The sequence below is a fragment of the Conger conger genome, chromosome 1 (assembly GCF_963514075.1).
Source record: "Conger conger chromosome 1, fConCon1.1, whole genome shotgun sequence".
NCBI classification, from domain to species: domain Eukaryota; kingdom Metazoa; phylum Chordata; class Actinopteri; order Anguilliformes; family Congridae; genus Conger; species Conger conger.
The window spans coordinates 17,360,173-17,377,444 of NC_083760.1; the positions used below are offsets into that span (position 1 = coordinate 17,360,173).

Genomic DNA, 17,272 nt, shown 5'->3' on the forward strand with positions numbered 1-17,272 from the left:
TCTTTAACATCTTTTAAGCATGATTTCAGACCTCTTTGGCTGTGGTTTTAGTAGTGTACTTTTCCCCACTGTTTCAGGATGTTGGAGAGCCTTGTGGAGCGCCTGCTGTCAGGCCTCTACCAGAAGCAGCAGGCCCAGGACCGTGTGGAGCAGCTCCAGCGGCAGACTGCTGACCTGCCCCGGCAGTTCCCCTGGCCAGGGCTGGGTGACCGTCGCCTGGCTGTGGAGCACGTGCGGAGCCTGCTGAACCGCACCCGGGCCCTGCCCCCTGCCCTGTCTGAGCTCCAGGCCCAGGGTGTGGAGCTCTTCCAGCTCACTCAGGACCCCAGCTGGATCGACCCATCCTGGGGGGCCCTGGAGAAACGCTTGCCCCCACTGCTTAAAGAACTGACGGTGAGCAGGCTCACACGATTGCCCTTATGCATGTCTTCTTGGTCCACTGTACTTGAGAGACATGCATAACAATTGAGATATTACTATGGCTACAGTCAGTATTGGGCCCGGCTAAATAAGCTGATAACATTTAAGAATGGCTAGGAGCAGTGATACATTCATTAAGTATTATATTATAGTGGAACAGTAAAAATTGCTGGTGCAAAATCCAATGTTGCTAAGTGTTATTTAGAAGTGTTTGCCTGATTGGGAATTGCCTTGTGTTGTAATGCCTCTGTCCAGGACGTGTCTGGGAGTCTGGAAGAGGGGATCCAGACGGAGCGGCACTGTGCTCAGCTTGTGGAGCAGCACAGTGCTGCTCTGGACTGGCTCCAGGAGCAAGTGCGGGGATTAGGGCCACTACCTCACGACAGAGCCGGCCTACAGAGCACCATTAACACACTGAAGGTAAGGTACCTCTCTTCAGCCCACGGGAACACACACACGCACACGCACACACACACGCACACACACATGCACAAACACACACACTCACACTCATTACATTACATTACGTGGCATTTAGCAGAAGCTCTTATCCAGAGCGACGTACAACAAAGTGCAAATCAAACACAAGAACAAGTGCCAAGAGGACCTGAGAGGACAGTACAGTTCTGAGTCCTAGTGTAAACATACAGAAATTCAGAACACACTCACACTCACACACACATATGCACACACATGTGCAAACACACACACTCACATGCACACAGATGGACATACATGTACCTGCATGCACAGTATGTACGTACATGTACACACACACATATGTGCATATGAGGGAAAACTCTACTTACTATTTTTCTGCCGTGTCCACAGTTTTTTCATTTTTTATTCTTAGCGACAAACTCCAGAATCCGGGGAGGCTGTTAATGAAATTTGAAAGTACTCATTTGTAAGAGGCATTATTCTGGAGACAGTGGACTCACCCGGGCAACAGTGAATAAGCCGTGTGTGTTCTCTCCAGGCCCTGCTGCAGACTGCTGACAGGGAAGGGAAGGAGATGAGAGAGCTGGACGCTGTGAAAGCCTCCCTTCTGCTCCTGTGCACTCCGAGCGGCCAGACCTCCCTGCAGGAGGAGGTGGGCCGCATGCAGGAGAAGAGAGCCCGCTCTGACACCCAGGCCCGGGACAGGCTGCGGGAGTGTGAGGCTCGACTGCAGGACATCGACCGGCAGCTGAATAGGAGAGCCCAGCAACTGCGAGAGGAGACCAGTGGTCTGCAGAGAGACTTGCACAAACTGGGCCAGAGCATGGACTGCAGTCAGATGCCGGCTGACGTTGGCCACCTCCAGGACCAGTGGAACACCCTCAAGGTAGCGTTTATAAATGAGATGCAGTGGATTCCCTGCCTATTCCCTGTAATGTGAATTTACTGTGTATGTAGGTTCTGCTAGGGAACTTGAGTTTCCTTCCCACTAACATGCAATCAGAGTGGCCATGGTTCATAAAAAAATACACTAGTGCTTAGGGCTACGGAGGACTATTTGTCTGTGTAAATATGAGCCATATTGTCACATATTTCTGCCATAAACAGGCATAAAATTGTTATCTTAGCATGTCTTGTCTGACTTTATCGCAGCTTATCTGATCTTACGTGAGTTTCCAGACTTTTCAGCCTACATCCATACTGCATTGCTGGAGACAGCAGGCTTGAGACCTCATTTAGCTCGGTGTTTAATCAAATCAAATGTTGCTTCATTAAAATGATATAAATCCAAACATTCAGCATTAATTTTCAGCCTCTATCTGTAAAAACTGTGCGGCTTTATAAATTAGAATTTTTAATGTAAAACAAGCAATTAGCACACTAATGTTCAAGTAGTGAAAACACTAAAAGACATCGAAACTTTGGCATTAAATCTAATGCTCTGCTTCAAAAACAACACCGGGGGGTGGGGGTCATTGAAATTCCATGGTTAAACAGTTGGTGGCAGCAGTGGACTATGCTAATCATGCCTCACAGAGGCAGTGACCTATGGCTACCTTTCTCTTGTCCTCATAGGTTTAGAAGTCACTGGGATAGTGTGCTGTTCTGAAAAGTTGTTTCCAGTGTTGTGTCTGCCTGTAAAGCACTCTCTTGTGTGCCCTGCAGCACTGTGAGAGGCCTCTGGAGCAGCTGGGGGTTCGGGTGCAGGATCTGCAGCAGGCCCTGGCGTCAGAGGTCACAAATGTGGCGCTGCCCAGTGACGTGGTCTCCGACGTGGCTGTTGTGGCAGAGGAGCAAAGCAGGTTTATAACCCTACTTCTTTTACACTCCTCACTTCAAGCTGACTGTCACCAACAGAGACAGCTCTACTGAAAAGCACCTATGTATGTTTAGGACAGTGTTAATGTATTGTTGTAATATGCAGTGCATATTATTAGCAGAAGGGAGTATTCAGAGCATTCTTCTTATTTAGTCCATTAACTTACGTTGAACAAATTGTATTGGTGTTCTGTTCAGACTGAGGACTCGGCTGTCGGAGAGCCTGGACAGCTGTGCACAGCATACGATGCACAGTTTGAGAGACTCTCTTCAGGCCCTCCAGCTGTGGAACAAGTCTGCCCACACACCGCTGTCCTCTGGCTCTACCCAAAACATGCAGGTAACCGGGGCGCAGAGTCGCTCAAGTGTGCCATGACGTCTGTAACTCGCTGTTATTTTTTTCCTTTTCAGTTAGGGATGCTTTAATAATAAAATAATTGAGAACGCTGGAACAGTCACCCTGTGCAGGAAATGGTTATGAAGCAGATTACTGGAACTACTGAGTCAGTTGCCATGGCATTTTCAGCTAGCCCAAGATAGAATAAATGAGAAAAACAGGGACGAGGATAGACAGAATGATCAAAAGAGCCATAATTTCTCTGCATGAAATAATTTAACATGATTGCAGAATTTTTTTTCGGGTTATTCTGTACATATGTACACTTTGTTTGTATGTGAAAAATAAACTATTTCAGTCAGTGGTGCAGACATGTTGTGTCATCCTTTTGGACTTAAATGTTTCAGCTGTTTTAGACAGTTTTTCTGTGTACTTCTATGAGAGAAACTCATATATATATGAACAGAGGACATATCAGGAAAGAAGGGACTGTGTCTCCTTCATCTTTATTGTTGTGCAGAAATGCAGTGTTTGCTTCTGCAGGTTAAATGAACAATCGTCGACACTGAAAGACTGGTGGAAGAAAGCATAAAAACCTGAGTGCCTGTTTTTTGGTCAGTAGATCTAACCCAATACATGTGAGGACTGTTTTTGCGTGCTGGTGTTTATCGACGGATCTGTGTGTTCCAGGCTGCACTGGATGAGGGAGAGAGGCTGAGGCTTGCCCTGAAGGGGGTGCTGTCACACGAACAGTTCCTGAAGGACAGTGTAGGACTGGAGCAGATGGAAAAGCTGGGCAGAGACAGCTCAGATGTTCTGAAGGACAGTGGGGTTCACATCTCCAATCTCACACACACCCTTCAGGTGAGCGCTCTCCTTTCAGAATGGGCCAATGATTTGATTAAGCCATTGTGACCAAAACAAAAAAATACCTCCCCTGCATTTCTGATGAACTCATAAGTACTGTCATATACATATAGTTGAATTGATTTTAAATGGGCCTCATAACCTGTAACAATGTTTTTCATTGAAATTACCCCTCATTCATTTTTCATTGAAATTCAGTTTTTACTTTATTTAGAATTAGTGCGATGGTTACACTGTAATTTGTTTGCATGACTTAACTCCCAATGTCACACAGAAGAGGAAACAGGAAGCAGTGTCTGAACGGCCCACGTCAGTAGCAGAGCAGCAGCACGTGCTGAACCTACTGGATACACAGGTGCAGAAACATACACCTCAGGTACGGTGCATTCCCACCATGAGTCAACACTTGATCATCTCACACTTCAGTCAGATAAGTGAGAATTCACTGACATTTCATTAAAAAGGATTTTAATTGTAGGTTCATGTCTTAGTTTATTACCAGATAGTACAGCAAAAGCACAATACAACTGCTGTTTGTATGGTCTGGTCTTTATCGTCTTCTGATCAAACTCACATGTGGACATTTGTGCCCTTTCCAAACAAAAAAAATGACTTATTTTTTTCCAATTAAATTAATCTGCCAATGATAGAGCACTGCTGGCTGGTTCCTGATTAAATCTGTTTGTTATCACTTGCAGGTTTGCCACAAGACTGAAGAAGTGGACAGTGCACGATTGAAGGCAGGAGTCAAGCCTCATGCTGATAAGGAAGTGGTGCTGAGTCAACAAGAAGTTTCTGTGTCATCCTGGCCGGCTGACGTCAGTGGCCTCAGAACGGCCCCACATGATCACAAGGTCAAAACTGGGCTTCAAGCAGACACCTTGAGGAAGCGTGTTGAGGTAGCAACACCTGGCATGCAACAGACAGATTTATTCACCACTGGAAACACTGACACTCTCAGAAATGAACTTGACCGTACTCAGCAAGAGAGCACTGAGATTGCAGTTATGGATCGGCGCAGCTCTGAGACTGAGAGGAGTGGGAAGACAAGGCCCAACAAAAAGAAGACTGAGCCTCTTCCTTCAAAGAAACAAGACAGGGAGTTAAGCTACACCAAGATTTTGGAGACTCAGGAACATGGTCAAAGAGAGCCCTGTGAAAGCAGAGATACACATAATGTGGAAGAAGTTCCTGTCTGTCATTTTCCAAAGACTCCTCACCTAAATGAGATTCAACAGTCTGACAAACCCAAGGGCTTGAACATTGACAGTTCTGTCATGCAGAGCCTGGACACAAAGACTGAACACCCTAATGCCCCAGATACTTATAAGGAGCATGAGAACATACAGGCTTTACAGTCAAAGAAAATGACCACGGTCTTTCTGGATGCTGACACACTGCATATACAGACACCAGAGCCATTGAAATCGAAGAGCAGTGATACACTGCGCATTGTGTCCTGTGAAACAGGTGGGTTAGACACAAAATGGGCTCCAAGTCAAACAGCAGATGCCAAGATGCAGCCATCTGACATTAAAAGGCATGAAGAAGCAATATCTGGAGATACATTAAAATACATACGCGGCCTGCCCATCAGTACTTCCCCACACAAGGCCGCACAAGACAGTACAATGCAGTCGCATACTGGGGAAGAACCCAGTAAAGCAGAACCTAGTGTTGTCCATTACCTGAGAGAGATGCTAGGCCCAGAGTCACAGATGAGTGAGGAGCCTCACACTAAGCAGATGCAACCAGTGGAGCAAGAGGCTGACCGGATAATCCACGATGAAACCTCCCTGACCAGTCTTGCTGAACAGCCGCATGGTGGAGTCACTGAACCCAGGCAGATTAAAAGTACAGACTACCTCTGGAGCCAAGACACTCAGGAAATACAGAGAAGGTACCTTATGTTAAATCTACCTGAGGTGGCTGAGGTCCAGAAAGTTGCTGCAGAGAAGCCTGAGACACTACTCACAGAGGTCCAGGACCATGTTGACCAAATCAAGGGATACCAGACAGAGTTCAGTGAACCCATCCAGCTAGACAAAGGCACTAGAGTCATCCCCACTGATACCGCCCAGCTGGAGAGAGAAAGGATCACTAGAGACATCCCCACTGATACTGCCCAGCTGGAGAGAAAAGAGATTGTGAGAATGATGCACACTAATCGCACCCAGCTAGAGGAAGGAAGTCTTGATACTCTTGAGGCTCACGGGCCAGTCACTGAAACAACACTTGACAGGAACACAGAGTCACCTAACAGGGAGGAACATAACTCCAGGCAGATCCACATACAAAGCCAGCTAGGGGAGCAAGAGACTGACAAGATTATCCAGGATGAAACCAGCCTGACCAGGCTGGCTGAACCACTGCAGGGGGCAACCACTGAACCCAGGCAGATTAGAAGTACAGATCTCCTCTGGAGTCCAGACACTCAGGAAATGCAGAGGAGGTACCTGGTGTTAGATCTACCTGAGGTAGAGGTCCAGAAAGTTTCTGAGAAGCCTGAGGCTCTACCCGTGGATGGACAGGTCCATGATGAGCAAACCAAGCAGCCCCTAGCAGAGTTCAGTGAATCCATACAAGTCGAGAGAAAAAAGAGCACTAGAGTGATCCCCTCTGGTACTGCCCAGCTGGAGAGAGAAGAGATTGTGAGAACAATGCATACTGATCACACCCAGCTAGAGGATGGAAGGCTTGATTCTCCTGAGGCCCACAGGCCAGTCTCTGAGGCAACAGTTCACAAAACCACAGAGTCACCGAAGAGGGAGGAATTTCACCCCAAGTTGATCCATACCCAACCCCAGCCAGGGGAACAAGAGACAACGAGAGACAAAATTATCCAGGATGAATCCACCCTGACCAGGCTTGCTGAATTGCAGCAAGGAGCCACTGAACCTAGGGAGATTAGGACCACAGACTACCTCTGGAGCCCGGACACTGAGGAAACACAGAGAAGGTACCTTGTGTTAGATTTACCTGAGCTAGCTGAGGTCCAGAAGGTTTCTGAGAAGCCAATAAAGGACCAGGGCCATGTTGACCAGGTGGAGTTCAGTAAGTCCATCCAGCTAGAAATGAGAACTAGAGAAATCCCGTCTGATACTGCCCTGCTAGAGAAAAAAGAGAGAGTGAGTCCCACTGAGAAGGCCCAGTTGGGGAGAGGAGCGGGTACTAGAGTGATCCCAACTGATACTGTCCAGTTGGAGAAAGGAGAGGGAATTAGAGTGATCCCAACTGATACTGCCCAGTTAGAGGGTGGAAGGCTTGATACTACCGAGGCCCACAGACCAGCAGTGAACAGAACCACAGAGTTCACAGAGAGTGAAATTGTGGAGCTCCCCCTGCCAGAGTCTGCCACAGAAAAGGACAGCGCACAACAGCAGGCCAAGGTACCTGAAGCTGAGAGAGAGCATGTTGAGACTCCCAAGACTGTACATCCAGGGGCCAGGGAGTATGTAGCCCAAAGCAGCAATGAAGTGATGGAAAAAGATAAGAGTATGAGGCTGCCATTCATCAGTATGGCACTGGCTGAGCCAGGGCTGGGCTCCTCAGACACTGCAGCAGAGCTCTCAGAAGGCAAAGAAAGCAGGGACCTGGAAAGCATCAAGTTACCACAGGTAATGCTGGAATCTTTACTGCAACTGTACATTTCTCACTAAGTCCAATATTGTCAGCTACGGAGACAGGGTGTGGCGCATATAAGGGAAAGGGTATCTTATCTTGGCATTAAGAATGATTCTGGGACAAGTTATTTGGCAAATTAAATGAAATGTGCAAGTTCTGGTTGACTGGGAGTGATATAATGTAGATTTTCACTGAGAAAGTTGTTTTCAGGGAAAACATGTTTTAGGGGAAGTCTGAATGGACTGAGAGGCACAGTGTAATTGTTGTTTTTTCAATCTGAATAGAGATGCAATATTGAGATGCAGCTTTTGCAATAATCAGCCTTTGCTTTTTCTATTTCTAATCAGGAACCATGAGATGCCATTAACTGTCTACTGCATGAAGACAGTGTTTCATGAATCATTAAATGAGCTACATAGCTGCAATCAAAATAAAAGGTTTTTGATTATGGCAAAGTACCTGACTCACATAATAAAAACATCATAGTTAATTTCCAAAATAAAATACATGTAGCCTGGGTCCCTGCTCCTCCTTTTAGGTCTATATATTTAAAAGTGAGAGAATATCAGATTGTATCACACTCTTATACCCCTTTATAACCCAGAAGCAATGTCCCACGAATGTCCCGTGTTTGCTTTTGCTGTGAAAGGGTCAAGCTGGGATATCCGTCCCTGGGCCCTCGACCTGGGAATTACCCAGGATGGATATGGCTTGGTTTTGGTATGAAAGAGGAAATCCAGGGTTACTCGATTCAATCAAGGAAACTCAATGGTTAGGACCAGAGACATGCTAGCAGCCTATGTCAGCAACGGTGCTTGTTATAGTTTTGTTTAAAATCCATTGTGTCATTCTTTATTTCAAGAAAATCATTTTGCAACTACCTTTCTAGTATTTGGCAGCCTGTATTTGTAATACAGGCCAAAGTTTCAAAAACAGTCTATTAACGGCTCCAAACTGTTTTTGATGTATTTATTTATTCATGTTGCTACTGAGACAGGACAGCCCTATTCAGCAGTGAATTATACAGAAGTAAACTTGCAGACCAGGGTCTGGTGTGAATGGCAAGGACCCCTGACATTCACAGGTCCATTGTGTGGTGTGAATGGGTCAAACGTGGGTTGATCCCGGGTTCAATATCCCGTTTACATCCTGGGTTTTCTATGAGAAAGGGATATTAGGGATACCCTCTTCAAAGCTTGCACTCCTATTGGGTTACTGCTGAGTTTTCTCAAAGGTTCATGATGTCATGTTTGGGCCATGTTTGACATGTCTCTGATGTATATTGAATATCCACTTCATTGTTTTTGATTAATTTAAATCGACAAAACAAAGACAAAATGAGCTAATGAATATCAGGAAATCTGTATCTTTCTTGTTGTTGTTGATGAATTCCTCGTATCTGGTGAAATACTTTTCAATTGACTCAGTGTGCAAAACATGTTTCAGAAAAATGAATTAACCTACAGTATATGCTGTAATAGATTATTTACTAAATGAAAACCACAGATATAACATGAAGCTGCAAAATACAGTTAAAAAATCTGAGTTGAAAATTGAGTAACCACAGAATAAACTTTCTTTTCTGTTCTTTGTTCGCTCTCATGAATAGTAGTTAAGCTGATATGTCAGTCGTGTTCATCTTCTGCTTTTTTTACTCCTTCATCTATTTAGCCCAAAGATATGCCTATAGGTATGGCCATGCACACTGTAGTTCAGGATATAGGCTGCATTCCTTTTAAATAACGTAATGGGACATTGGGTGAGTGGAAAGTAAATCTGGAACTTCTTTGTATTCTCAAACAGCAGGAAGAAAAGAGCACGATGAAACTGCCGGCTTGGAGTGAAGCAAATCAGAAAGTCTCTGAGGAAGGGGCTTCTGAAGCTGGGGATATTACAAGGAGGGAGGACCTACCTCTGGAGCTGCCACATAGACCGACCATGCAGGAGACCTTCAGTGAGATACAGCAGCTGGTAGAAACAGGACCCAATAACTTTGTAATTGGGGTGAGTTATCTTGTGCCTGATAACCTGATTAAGCAAAGAGTGAAGATGATGTACGATAACACACCAACATTATGAGCTTCTTTTGGTTGTGACTGAAACAAGTAGTTATAGATATATAGGGTTTTCTCCATTTCTCTCTCAGTCACTCATTCATTCACTTTCGAAGAAACACTACATTAATAAAAACATTTAAGCAGTAGTAGAGCAGTATAGGAGTTGTATTTAACATGAAGTGGTTGTTTAGTTCATAACTTTTATCGTAGCACTTCTTTAAATTTTAAAGTATGTTATTTTGCTGCTCTTAGATTCTGTGTGGTCTCAAGGCTCATCTAATGTGAAGATAGATATTTGATCTATCAGAACTATTTGGGATTACAGGGAAAGCCCCTGTGGGAACCGCTGGGGAGTTTGGACACTTCACACAGAGACCTGGAGACCCGACTGAGCCATGTGGTCTTCCGGATCCTTAATTGTCGGAACCGACCTGCCCAGCTCAACACCACAGCCATGACCCAGCAAGTAGAAGAGGCTGAGGTGAGAACTTTTTGTATTGCAAATACAATACCCTTCTTTGTTAATAATTTCAGTACTTTCCACCTAAAAAACACTTGGGGTAGGGTCTCATGCAACTACATTTTATTGGAGGAAGATACTGAGATAGGAATTTTAAATGATGAATGTCTGCAGGTCTGTACAGGTCCTTTTGTGATTGCTTCTTATATTATTTCCACATGTATGTGCTTGTGAGTCTCATCTAGAAAGGCTGCGCACAGGGGTAATTGGAGGAATTTGCATGTTATACGTAGATAAGGTCTAAATGTAGGGCTGTGTTACAGGACTGCAGACAGTGCGCTCAGGAGCAGCTGGCAGCCTTTTCTCGGATGTGTGAATCTGAAGACAGGGTCTCGGACACTGCTCAGCCCATGGAAGGACAATGGAGTGCTGCCCTATGGGAAGCCTCTGCCGCGGTGCAAGCCAAAGAAGCCCAGCTCCAGCTCGTCACACAGTATCACAAGCAGTCGCTGGCTGCTAAAGCTACTCAAGAGAAACTGGCAGCTGAGCTGGAAGCACTGAGAGCGTGAGTCTCACTATCTTCCATATCTTTTATATTTCAGCAGTTTTATCCAAATTATGCTTTATGTGTGTTTATTTCAGGTTGCACTAATGATAATATTCGGGCTTATACTCTTTAACTACCTTTCTCTCATATGGGTTTAGAGCCCCTGTGGAAAGCTGCTCGCAGAAAGCAGAAAAACTGCGTGCTGTCCTGTCGGATTTGGAGCAGGAGAGGACTGTGATCGGAGAGCTGCTCCAGACAAACACCCAATTGTCTCCCTACCTGGGGCAATCAGACAGACTGGTGGCGCACACACTGCTGGAGCACCTGCAGAGGGAGTGGAGAGAGCTAGAGAGGGATGCGGAGAAGATGCTCTACCAGGTCTCTGTCCAGATTCAAGAAAGTGGTGACCTTCTCCAGGAAGCACAAGAGCTTCAGGGCCAGCTTGACACTTTGCAGCAATCTCTAGGTCCACCCCAGCCCTCAACAGATCAGTGGGACCGCCAGAGGGCTGGACAGCTGATGGTCATGGACTCTTCCCTCACGGCTGCTAACCAGCATTACCTTCACATGCAGCAGCAGACCTCTGACACACTTTTCCAGAGATTTCAGGGAGAGAAAGAGAAAAGGGACATTGAGCAGGCCCTCCACTGTGTGAAGGAACAGGTGGATTGCCTACAGGGGCAGATTTCCAGACAAATTCCCAGCAGCAGTAATACCACCCTGGGTAAAATCATGAAGGTAATGCATGAAGCCTTTACCTGGGCGAAGCAGACAGAGAGTAATATTGAGGCCAGTAAGAAGGTGGTACTTCTCCCAGAGGGGGTCCACAGTCAGATCAAAGGGCTTAAGAAGCTGCAGTCAGAGATCACGACCAAGCAATCCCAGCTAGAGTCATTTGTTGAGGAGGTGAGAGAGCTTATCCCTGAATTGGATGAGAAGGACACTCCTATGGTACATTCCTCACTCAACACTCTGAAGGGATTGTCCAAGTCAACTGCTGAGAAGCTGGCTCGGGGCCTGCAAGACATGGAGGTAGGCTTGCAGACAAGGGAGAAAATGTCAGAGCAAATTGCCGACGTTGACTCCTGGGTGGTGGCCCATGTTCACAAACAGACTGTGAGGGACACTATCAGCGGTGGCAGCACAGCAGAATTGCAGCGCAAGCTCCGCCAGCTCCAGGAGACTTTGAAGAAAGCAGATAAACAGGCAGCAGTCACAGAGGCTCTTCTCATGAGGAGTAGAGACATTGCTCCAGAGCTCACCGTCATTGAGAACTGTCGACTCAATGACAAACTCATAAGCCTCCAAGAGGACATCAAAGGCATTATCAGCTGTGAAAAAAAAAACTGTCGGGAGCTGGAGGCGCTGCTCCAAGCACAGGACTCTGCACGTAAGAAGTTGGCCTCAGTGGAAATAAGCTTGAGGCAGATGTTGGTAGACTTGAACAGGTTTAGGTTCCCTATTACCAGAGACTCGCTGTGTGGTGTCGAGCCTATAAAACAGATGATTCTGGAGCAGAAAAGTCAGGTGGACCAACTGCATCCCTGCAAGGAGGACAAACGGAAAGAACTGCTGTGTAAGATTGCTGAGATGCAGAACAAGGTGAATGTATTGGGCCAAAAGGCAGAGCAGCATGAAAGATATTTATACTGCAGGCAGCGCATAGAGGATCTAAAAGAAAAAGTGGAGACTCACCTTAAGGTGAAAGATGAAAGCATCAGCAAAGAAGAGTGGTTTAAGAACTGCCAAGCCCTCCTCATTCAGTTTCCTCTAATCCAGAACCTCTGTAAGGTGGCTGAAGTGGAGCTGCAGAACATCTCAACAGATCTCTACCCATCTGAGGTGAACTCCGAGCACACGAGGCTCCGCCAAGCTGCAAAGAGCTTCTCCACCTGGGCCCTGACTGTCTCAAACAATGCTAGTATCCTGGAATGGGAGCTGATAAACAACCTCCACTACCCCACCGAATACAAGGCCATGGTGGAGCTTCTCAAAGATGCCAACCGTGAACTTGAGCAGCCAACACCGGTGGCGTCGGAAGAGCAGGCCATTGATAGAGAGTTGTTGAAGTGTGCGACTCTTCGGAGGAATGTGGAGTCTAGAGCAAGGGTGCTGGAGGCTCTAGAACCCAGGAATGGATTTGGACAGAAGGGTCAGGAGCATAAGACTGCAGACTTGGCGGACCTGAAGAAGAAGACTTTGAATGGCTGTGAGATGCGAATGGTAGGTTTGTCTAAGTATGCATTCACCCCTTGGGCTATATCAGCAGTTTTTGTAAATATGTAGCATGATGCTCTGTCCATTTAAATACGGCAGTAAAGATTGGTTCACTGCCTGTTTGATGGGTTTTGCTTCTTCAGGAGAACTTATTCCAGGCTCGAGAGATGTTAGGAGATTACAGCAGGTCTGTCAGAGGTGCAGTCAGGTTCCTGCAGGAAGCCGAGACCAGATTCCTCCTCCCTCTTGACTACGCCGGGAGCTGCCCAGAAGAGCTTCAGCGTATCCAGCAGGCCCTGGCCTCCCTGGATGAGGAGTTCAAGTCCTACATCACCCAGATCCAGGCCCTGGTACCACAGCACAGCTGCCTCTCTCCCTACCAGGCAGAGCAGCTCCACAGCACAGTCCTGAGCCAGCTCCTTGTGCGGGTTTCCACTCTCCAGGCACAGGCCAGGCTCAGAATGGAGACCCTGCAGAAGTAAGCCTGCCTTCTCCTTGTGGCAAAATGAAAACAGTCTTCTGTCCATCGGCTGCAGTGGCTTCTCATATATCCTTAGGGAGATATGTAAGGTCAAGTTACAGTGTATAAATATTATATTTAAAGTGCAGGTTTAGTGATGTGTCAAGTTCTTGTGACTAAGACATTCTTTCTAATCTTTATAATTACCAGTTCTTTAGATTTGTTATGCTGCATTGTTTACAAGAGTACACAATGTGATCTGGGGTACTTATAGTTATTTTCAATACAATGGCTGCCACTTTTATTCATGATTATTTGTCTTTGTTTTCTGTTGTGGCAATTCCCAGTGCACGTTTATGGGAAATGTAATTGTCCTTTTAACATCTTTGTTTGTTTTGTGCCCTCTAGATGTTCCAAAAAGGAGATATTGTACCGAAAGTGTCATAAGGAGATCTGCCAGCGCTTGAAGACAGTTGAGGCTTCTCTTTCTGAGTGCATCTCCTACAACGCCATCTCTTATAAAGCCTGCCTAGATCAGCAGGAAAAACTGAAGGTTTGTAAAAAAAAAGTGACGTTGAGATCCATCTTATTGAGGCCATGTTAATTTAACCAGGTTTGTGCTTTAGCTCATTTCCTGTATTTGTGTGAAGGCGTTGGTGCTGGAGGTGGACTCTCTGACTGGGAGGCTGGAGGGGCTGAGGGAGTGGTGTCCGGAGCGGGGGTGCAGCAGGGGCAGAGAGGAGGCGCTAAGCACCCTCTGGAAGGAGTGGGCAAGGCTACAGCGCTGTGCCCGTTACCTGAAAGCTCGCTCGGTTCAAAGGGGAGCAGAGTGGAGACACATCACTAAGAGCGTGAGTACAGGACCGAAGGTGAACAGTATGTCCACAGCCGCAGACACATTAACAGGCCAACATTTCTTTGACGAGCGCTATTGTTACCCCTTTGATATGTTGCTTTTTTATTTGCTTTGTTTTTGTGCTTGGAATGACACCATAAAGTTGATAGCAAGAGATTAAATATTGAAAGGTCAATATACCCTGAGGTGTGGTGCTGATGGTCTAAAGTCATTAGTCAGGGAAACTATCTTTCTAAAGAAATGGGTGTTCACGCTGTTCACTCAGAGAAGTCATATTCTGGAAAAATCATTTGTCACCATCTAGCTCTTTATACCAATTAGACGGAGAAAAACAAAAATCAATTTATTGATGTCCACGTGGATGCACGCGTGTGTATGTATACCTTAGGTGGAGAGAGCCACTGTCATTCTGGACCAACTTCGGGATGAGTTGCCGGAATGTTCCAGTGAAAAGGCCACCCTGGAGGAGCTGCAGGAGGGGCTGGTGTACACGGAGCAGTACCAGGATCGGCTGGACTGCGAACACCGTGCTCTGACCGCATTAGAGCTCCGAGCCGCACGCCTACTGGGCGTCCCCGCCCATCAGGAACAGTCCCCGCCTATCCCACTCTGTCAAGAACTGCAGATAATGCAGGGAAGATTCAAAAAGTAAGATATTGTTTTATGTGTAGATACTGTAGTGCATTTAGTTTTACCAGGCCCCCAGATGTAACAGAACACAGAGGTCTGGTTGATGTGCTAGGTCTTGTGAACATATAAAGCAGCAGCCCCTTCAGCTGCCGGTCCGGCTAGCGCTAAGGCTTGACTTCGATGCAGATAGCCATTAGTAGCCAGTAGAGGAAGATGAGAAGGGATTTGAATGGCTGAGCCTGGGGAGTTTGTAGATTAGGTTAGCAGCAGCATTTTGGATGACGTACAGACAGACATGTATAATTAATACTTGCGGCTTTCAGCCAAATTAAACCCTTTTAGGACTGTTATGAAAACTCTTATTTCGCCAAAGGTATTCAGTCTAAACAGCACCACTCTAGTTTCATTATACATGGTGCTACTTATATAAATCAATATACATTTGGTAAAGAGGGACCCAGGTGAAAGAAAATATACGAGGCTGCGGTAAAAGCCTGTAAAATTATGAACTCTTGTCTCGTGTTCATCTTTTTATCTCAACCCCAAATGTATTCAGTGTATTGCAAAAACAAAGGAATTGGCCTTGCTGTTCCCATACTTTTGGAGGGGACTGTATGTGTATGCAACTTTCCTGCCTATCACTGTATTATCTATCTTTGTCATTGGGGATTGATGGCAGTGGTTGAATAGTATTAGCGTTTGGGGGCTATGCCCCGCTGCCACCACTGGTGACCTCACTGGGGTAAGTGGGCTGGCACTGGGTCTGCAGTGTCCCACATTCCAGAGAGGCATATACGCACGCTCACTCTCACACACAGACGCATACGCTCGCACACAAACGCACACGCTCGCACACTGACGCACACGAGAGACAGCTAGCTCACTGCACCCTCACCGACAAAGACCCAGACCTCTGCCTCCTCTACTTTCATTGTCCTCGTTGGCAAACATTTCTTCTCCGGGAGAAAGTGCATGGAAATCTGTGACACAGGACCTGGAGTTCCACAAACACAACTGAAGGTAACATTGGGGCAGTCTGTGTGTCTCACCTGTCCTGAGTGTGATGCAGGGACATTAACAAACGACCCACCTGGTTCTGCAGCCTGAAAGAGAAGAGCATGCTGGGCCGGCAGGCGGTGCACTCGGAGGTGCAGGAGCGGGAGCGGGTAAAGGAGGAGATCAGCGGGGTGAAGGAGTGGCTGGTGGCTGCCGTGTCCCTGCTGTCTGTAATGGAGGACCTCCCCAGCACTCAGGAACTGCAGGTGGGTGGCCTGACTGTGCCGCACCTCTTAGATTTCTTAGATTTATGAGCGTCGGGATGCTGTCCTGCTGCTACTAACTCCTGCTGAGGCATAGTGTGAGCAGATGTAACATTGGAATTGGAATTGCTTTTTCTTACATAGCTCAAATAAATCCTTTTTTCAGAGAGGCTGGTCTCTCAAGCAGGTGGTGTTGATTATATGGAATATGTGTCTTTATTTTATAATTATGCTTTCTTCAGTTTTGTCCGGTTTATGGTTTTGCTTGTATTATGAACACTATGAGATTATCTTATTATGCTAAGGTGTGACTAATCAATCTGTTACATAATGTTACACTATCCAGTTGGAGAATAGGTCATGTTTTTTCACTTGAATCCTTTTTCCTTTAAAATAACTTTTTCTTCCAAATCTTTATCTCCGTGTGCTTAAGTCTGTTGGTGTTTTTGCAAAAGTACAACTTAGATTTAGTTTTACCAATTAAGATGCACTCCCCCCTGCACAGTGGTGCATGAGTAATGCCATTTTAATGAGAGCTAGAGCAGCTCGTCTCTCCCCGGAACACAATGCACTGTTTGTCCTGATTGTAACCAATAAGGATAATCTCCACCGAAAGAATTCACAATAAAAACAACATTAAAAATGTCTCCAAGTCAGTAATTTGTTAATAAATGTTCTTGTGAAAATGTTTCCACCGTTACTCATCTTTACTTGACTTTGCTGTATTGGTGGGTTTTCTGTTTCTTACCTTCAATGACAGTAATAACGGTAACGAGTGACCGTTAAGAGTGAAAGAGTGCTGAACAAAGTGCATTATTTCAGCTGAGATGTCGTTGGCTTTTTGTCCGGGGTTTTCTTCGGTTAATCTCCCCCCGGTATTGTGCTGCTCTCCGTAAGTGAGCCGTGTGGAGCGCCGTCTGTGTGTCCAAACCCCTGAGCGGCGGCCAACATCTCCCATCAGGCTTTCATCTCCGTCTCCGCGCATTCTGCCCCTCCACAGTGGGACTCTCAGTGTGAATGGGCCCAGGAGCGCCTCCTTTGTGTTTTACCTTGTAAGAGGATACTCCAGGATCTCAGTCTCTCAACTGATGTAACGCTTTGCTCCCCTCGCTTTCCCAGAGAGGCACGCCCTGCAGTGCCCGAGGTCCGGGCATCGACACCTCTCTCACGGGATGGTCTAGTGTCCGCGTGCCTCAGTGCCACTGGCTTTGCAAATCAATTAATTGAGTTTGTTTTATGTTTTTATCTGGGATTACAAGAGAATAGATTTCGCCATTTT

The 17,272-nt window shown here is 46.2% G+C and overlaps 1 protein-coding gene across 1 annotated transcript in view; it reads left to right on the top strand.

Moving 5' to 3' along the window:
* The window catches only part of syne2b (spectrin repeat containing, nuclear envelope 2b), a 137,055-nt gene that overhangs the window by 54,354 nt on the left and 65,429 nt on the right, over nucleotides 1-17,272 (top strand). The window contains exons 50-66 of the mRNA XM_061251223.1: nucleotides 78-393; nucleotides 676-840; nucleotides 1,400-1,747; nucleotides 2,527-2,663; nucleotides 2,878-3,019; nucleotides 3,707-3,880; nucleotides 4,158-4,259; nucleotides 4,582-7,500; nucleotides 9,311-9,511; nucleotides 9,890-10,045; nucleotides 10,348-10,589; nucleotides 10,730-12,794; nucleotides 12,932-13,266; nucleotides 13,657-13,801; nucleotides 13,899-14,099; nucleotides 14,493-14,752; nucleotides 15,837-15,996. Of these exons, the coding sequence (XP_061107207.1) occupies nucleotides 78-393; nucleotides 676-840; nucleotides 1,400-1,747; nucleotides 2,527-2,663; nucleotides 2,878-3,019; nucleotides 3,707-3,880; nucleotides 4,158-4,259; nucleotides 4,582-7,500; nucleotides 9,311-9,511; nucleotides 9,890-10,045; nucleotides 10,348-10,589; nucleotides 10,730-12,794; nucleotides 12,932-13,266; nucleotides 13,657-13,801; nucleotides 13,899-14,099; nucleotides 14,493-14,752; nucleotides 15,837-15,996 (8,068 nt within the window). The remainder of the gene's footprint in view (nucleotides 1-77; nucleotides 394-675; nucleotides 841-1,399; nucleotides 1,748-2,526; nucleotides 2,664-2,877; nucleotides 3,020-3,706; nucleotides 3,881-4,157; nucleotides 4,260-4,581; nucleotides 7,501-9,310; nucleotides 9,512-9,889; nucleotides 10,046-10,347; nucleotides 10,590-10,729; nucleotides 12,795-12,931; nucleotides 13,267-13,656; nucleotides 13,802-13,898; nucleotides 14,100-14,492; nucleotides 14,753-15,836; nucleotides 15,997-17,272) is intronic.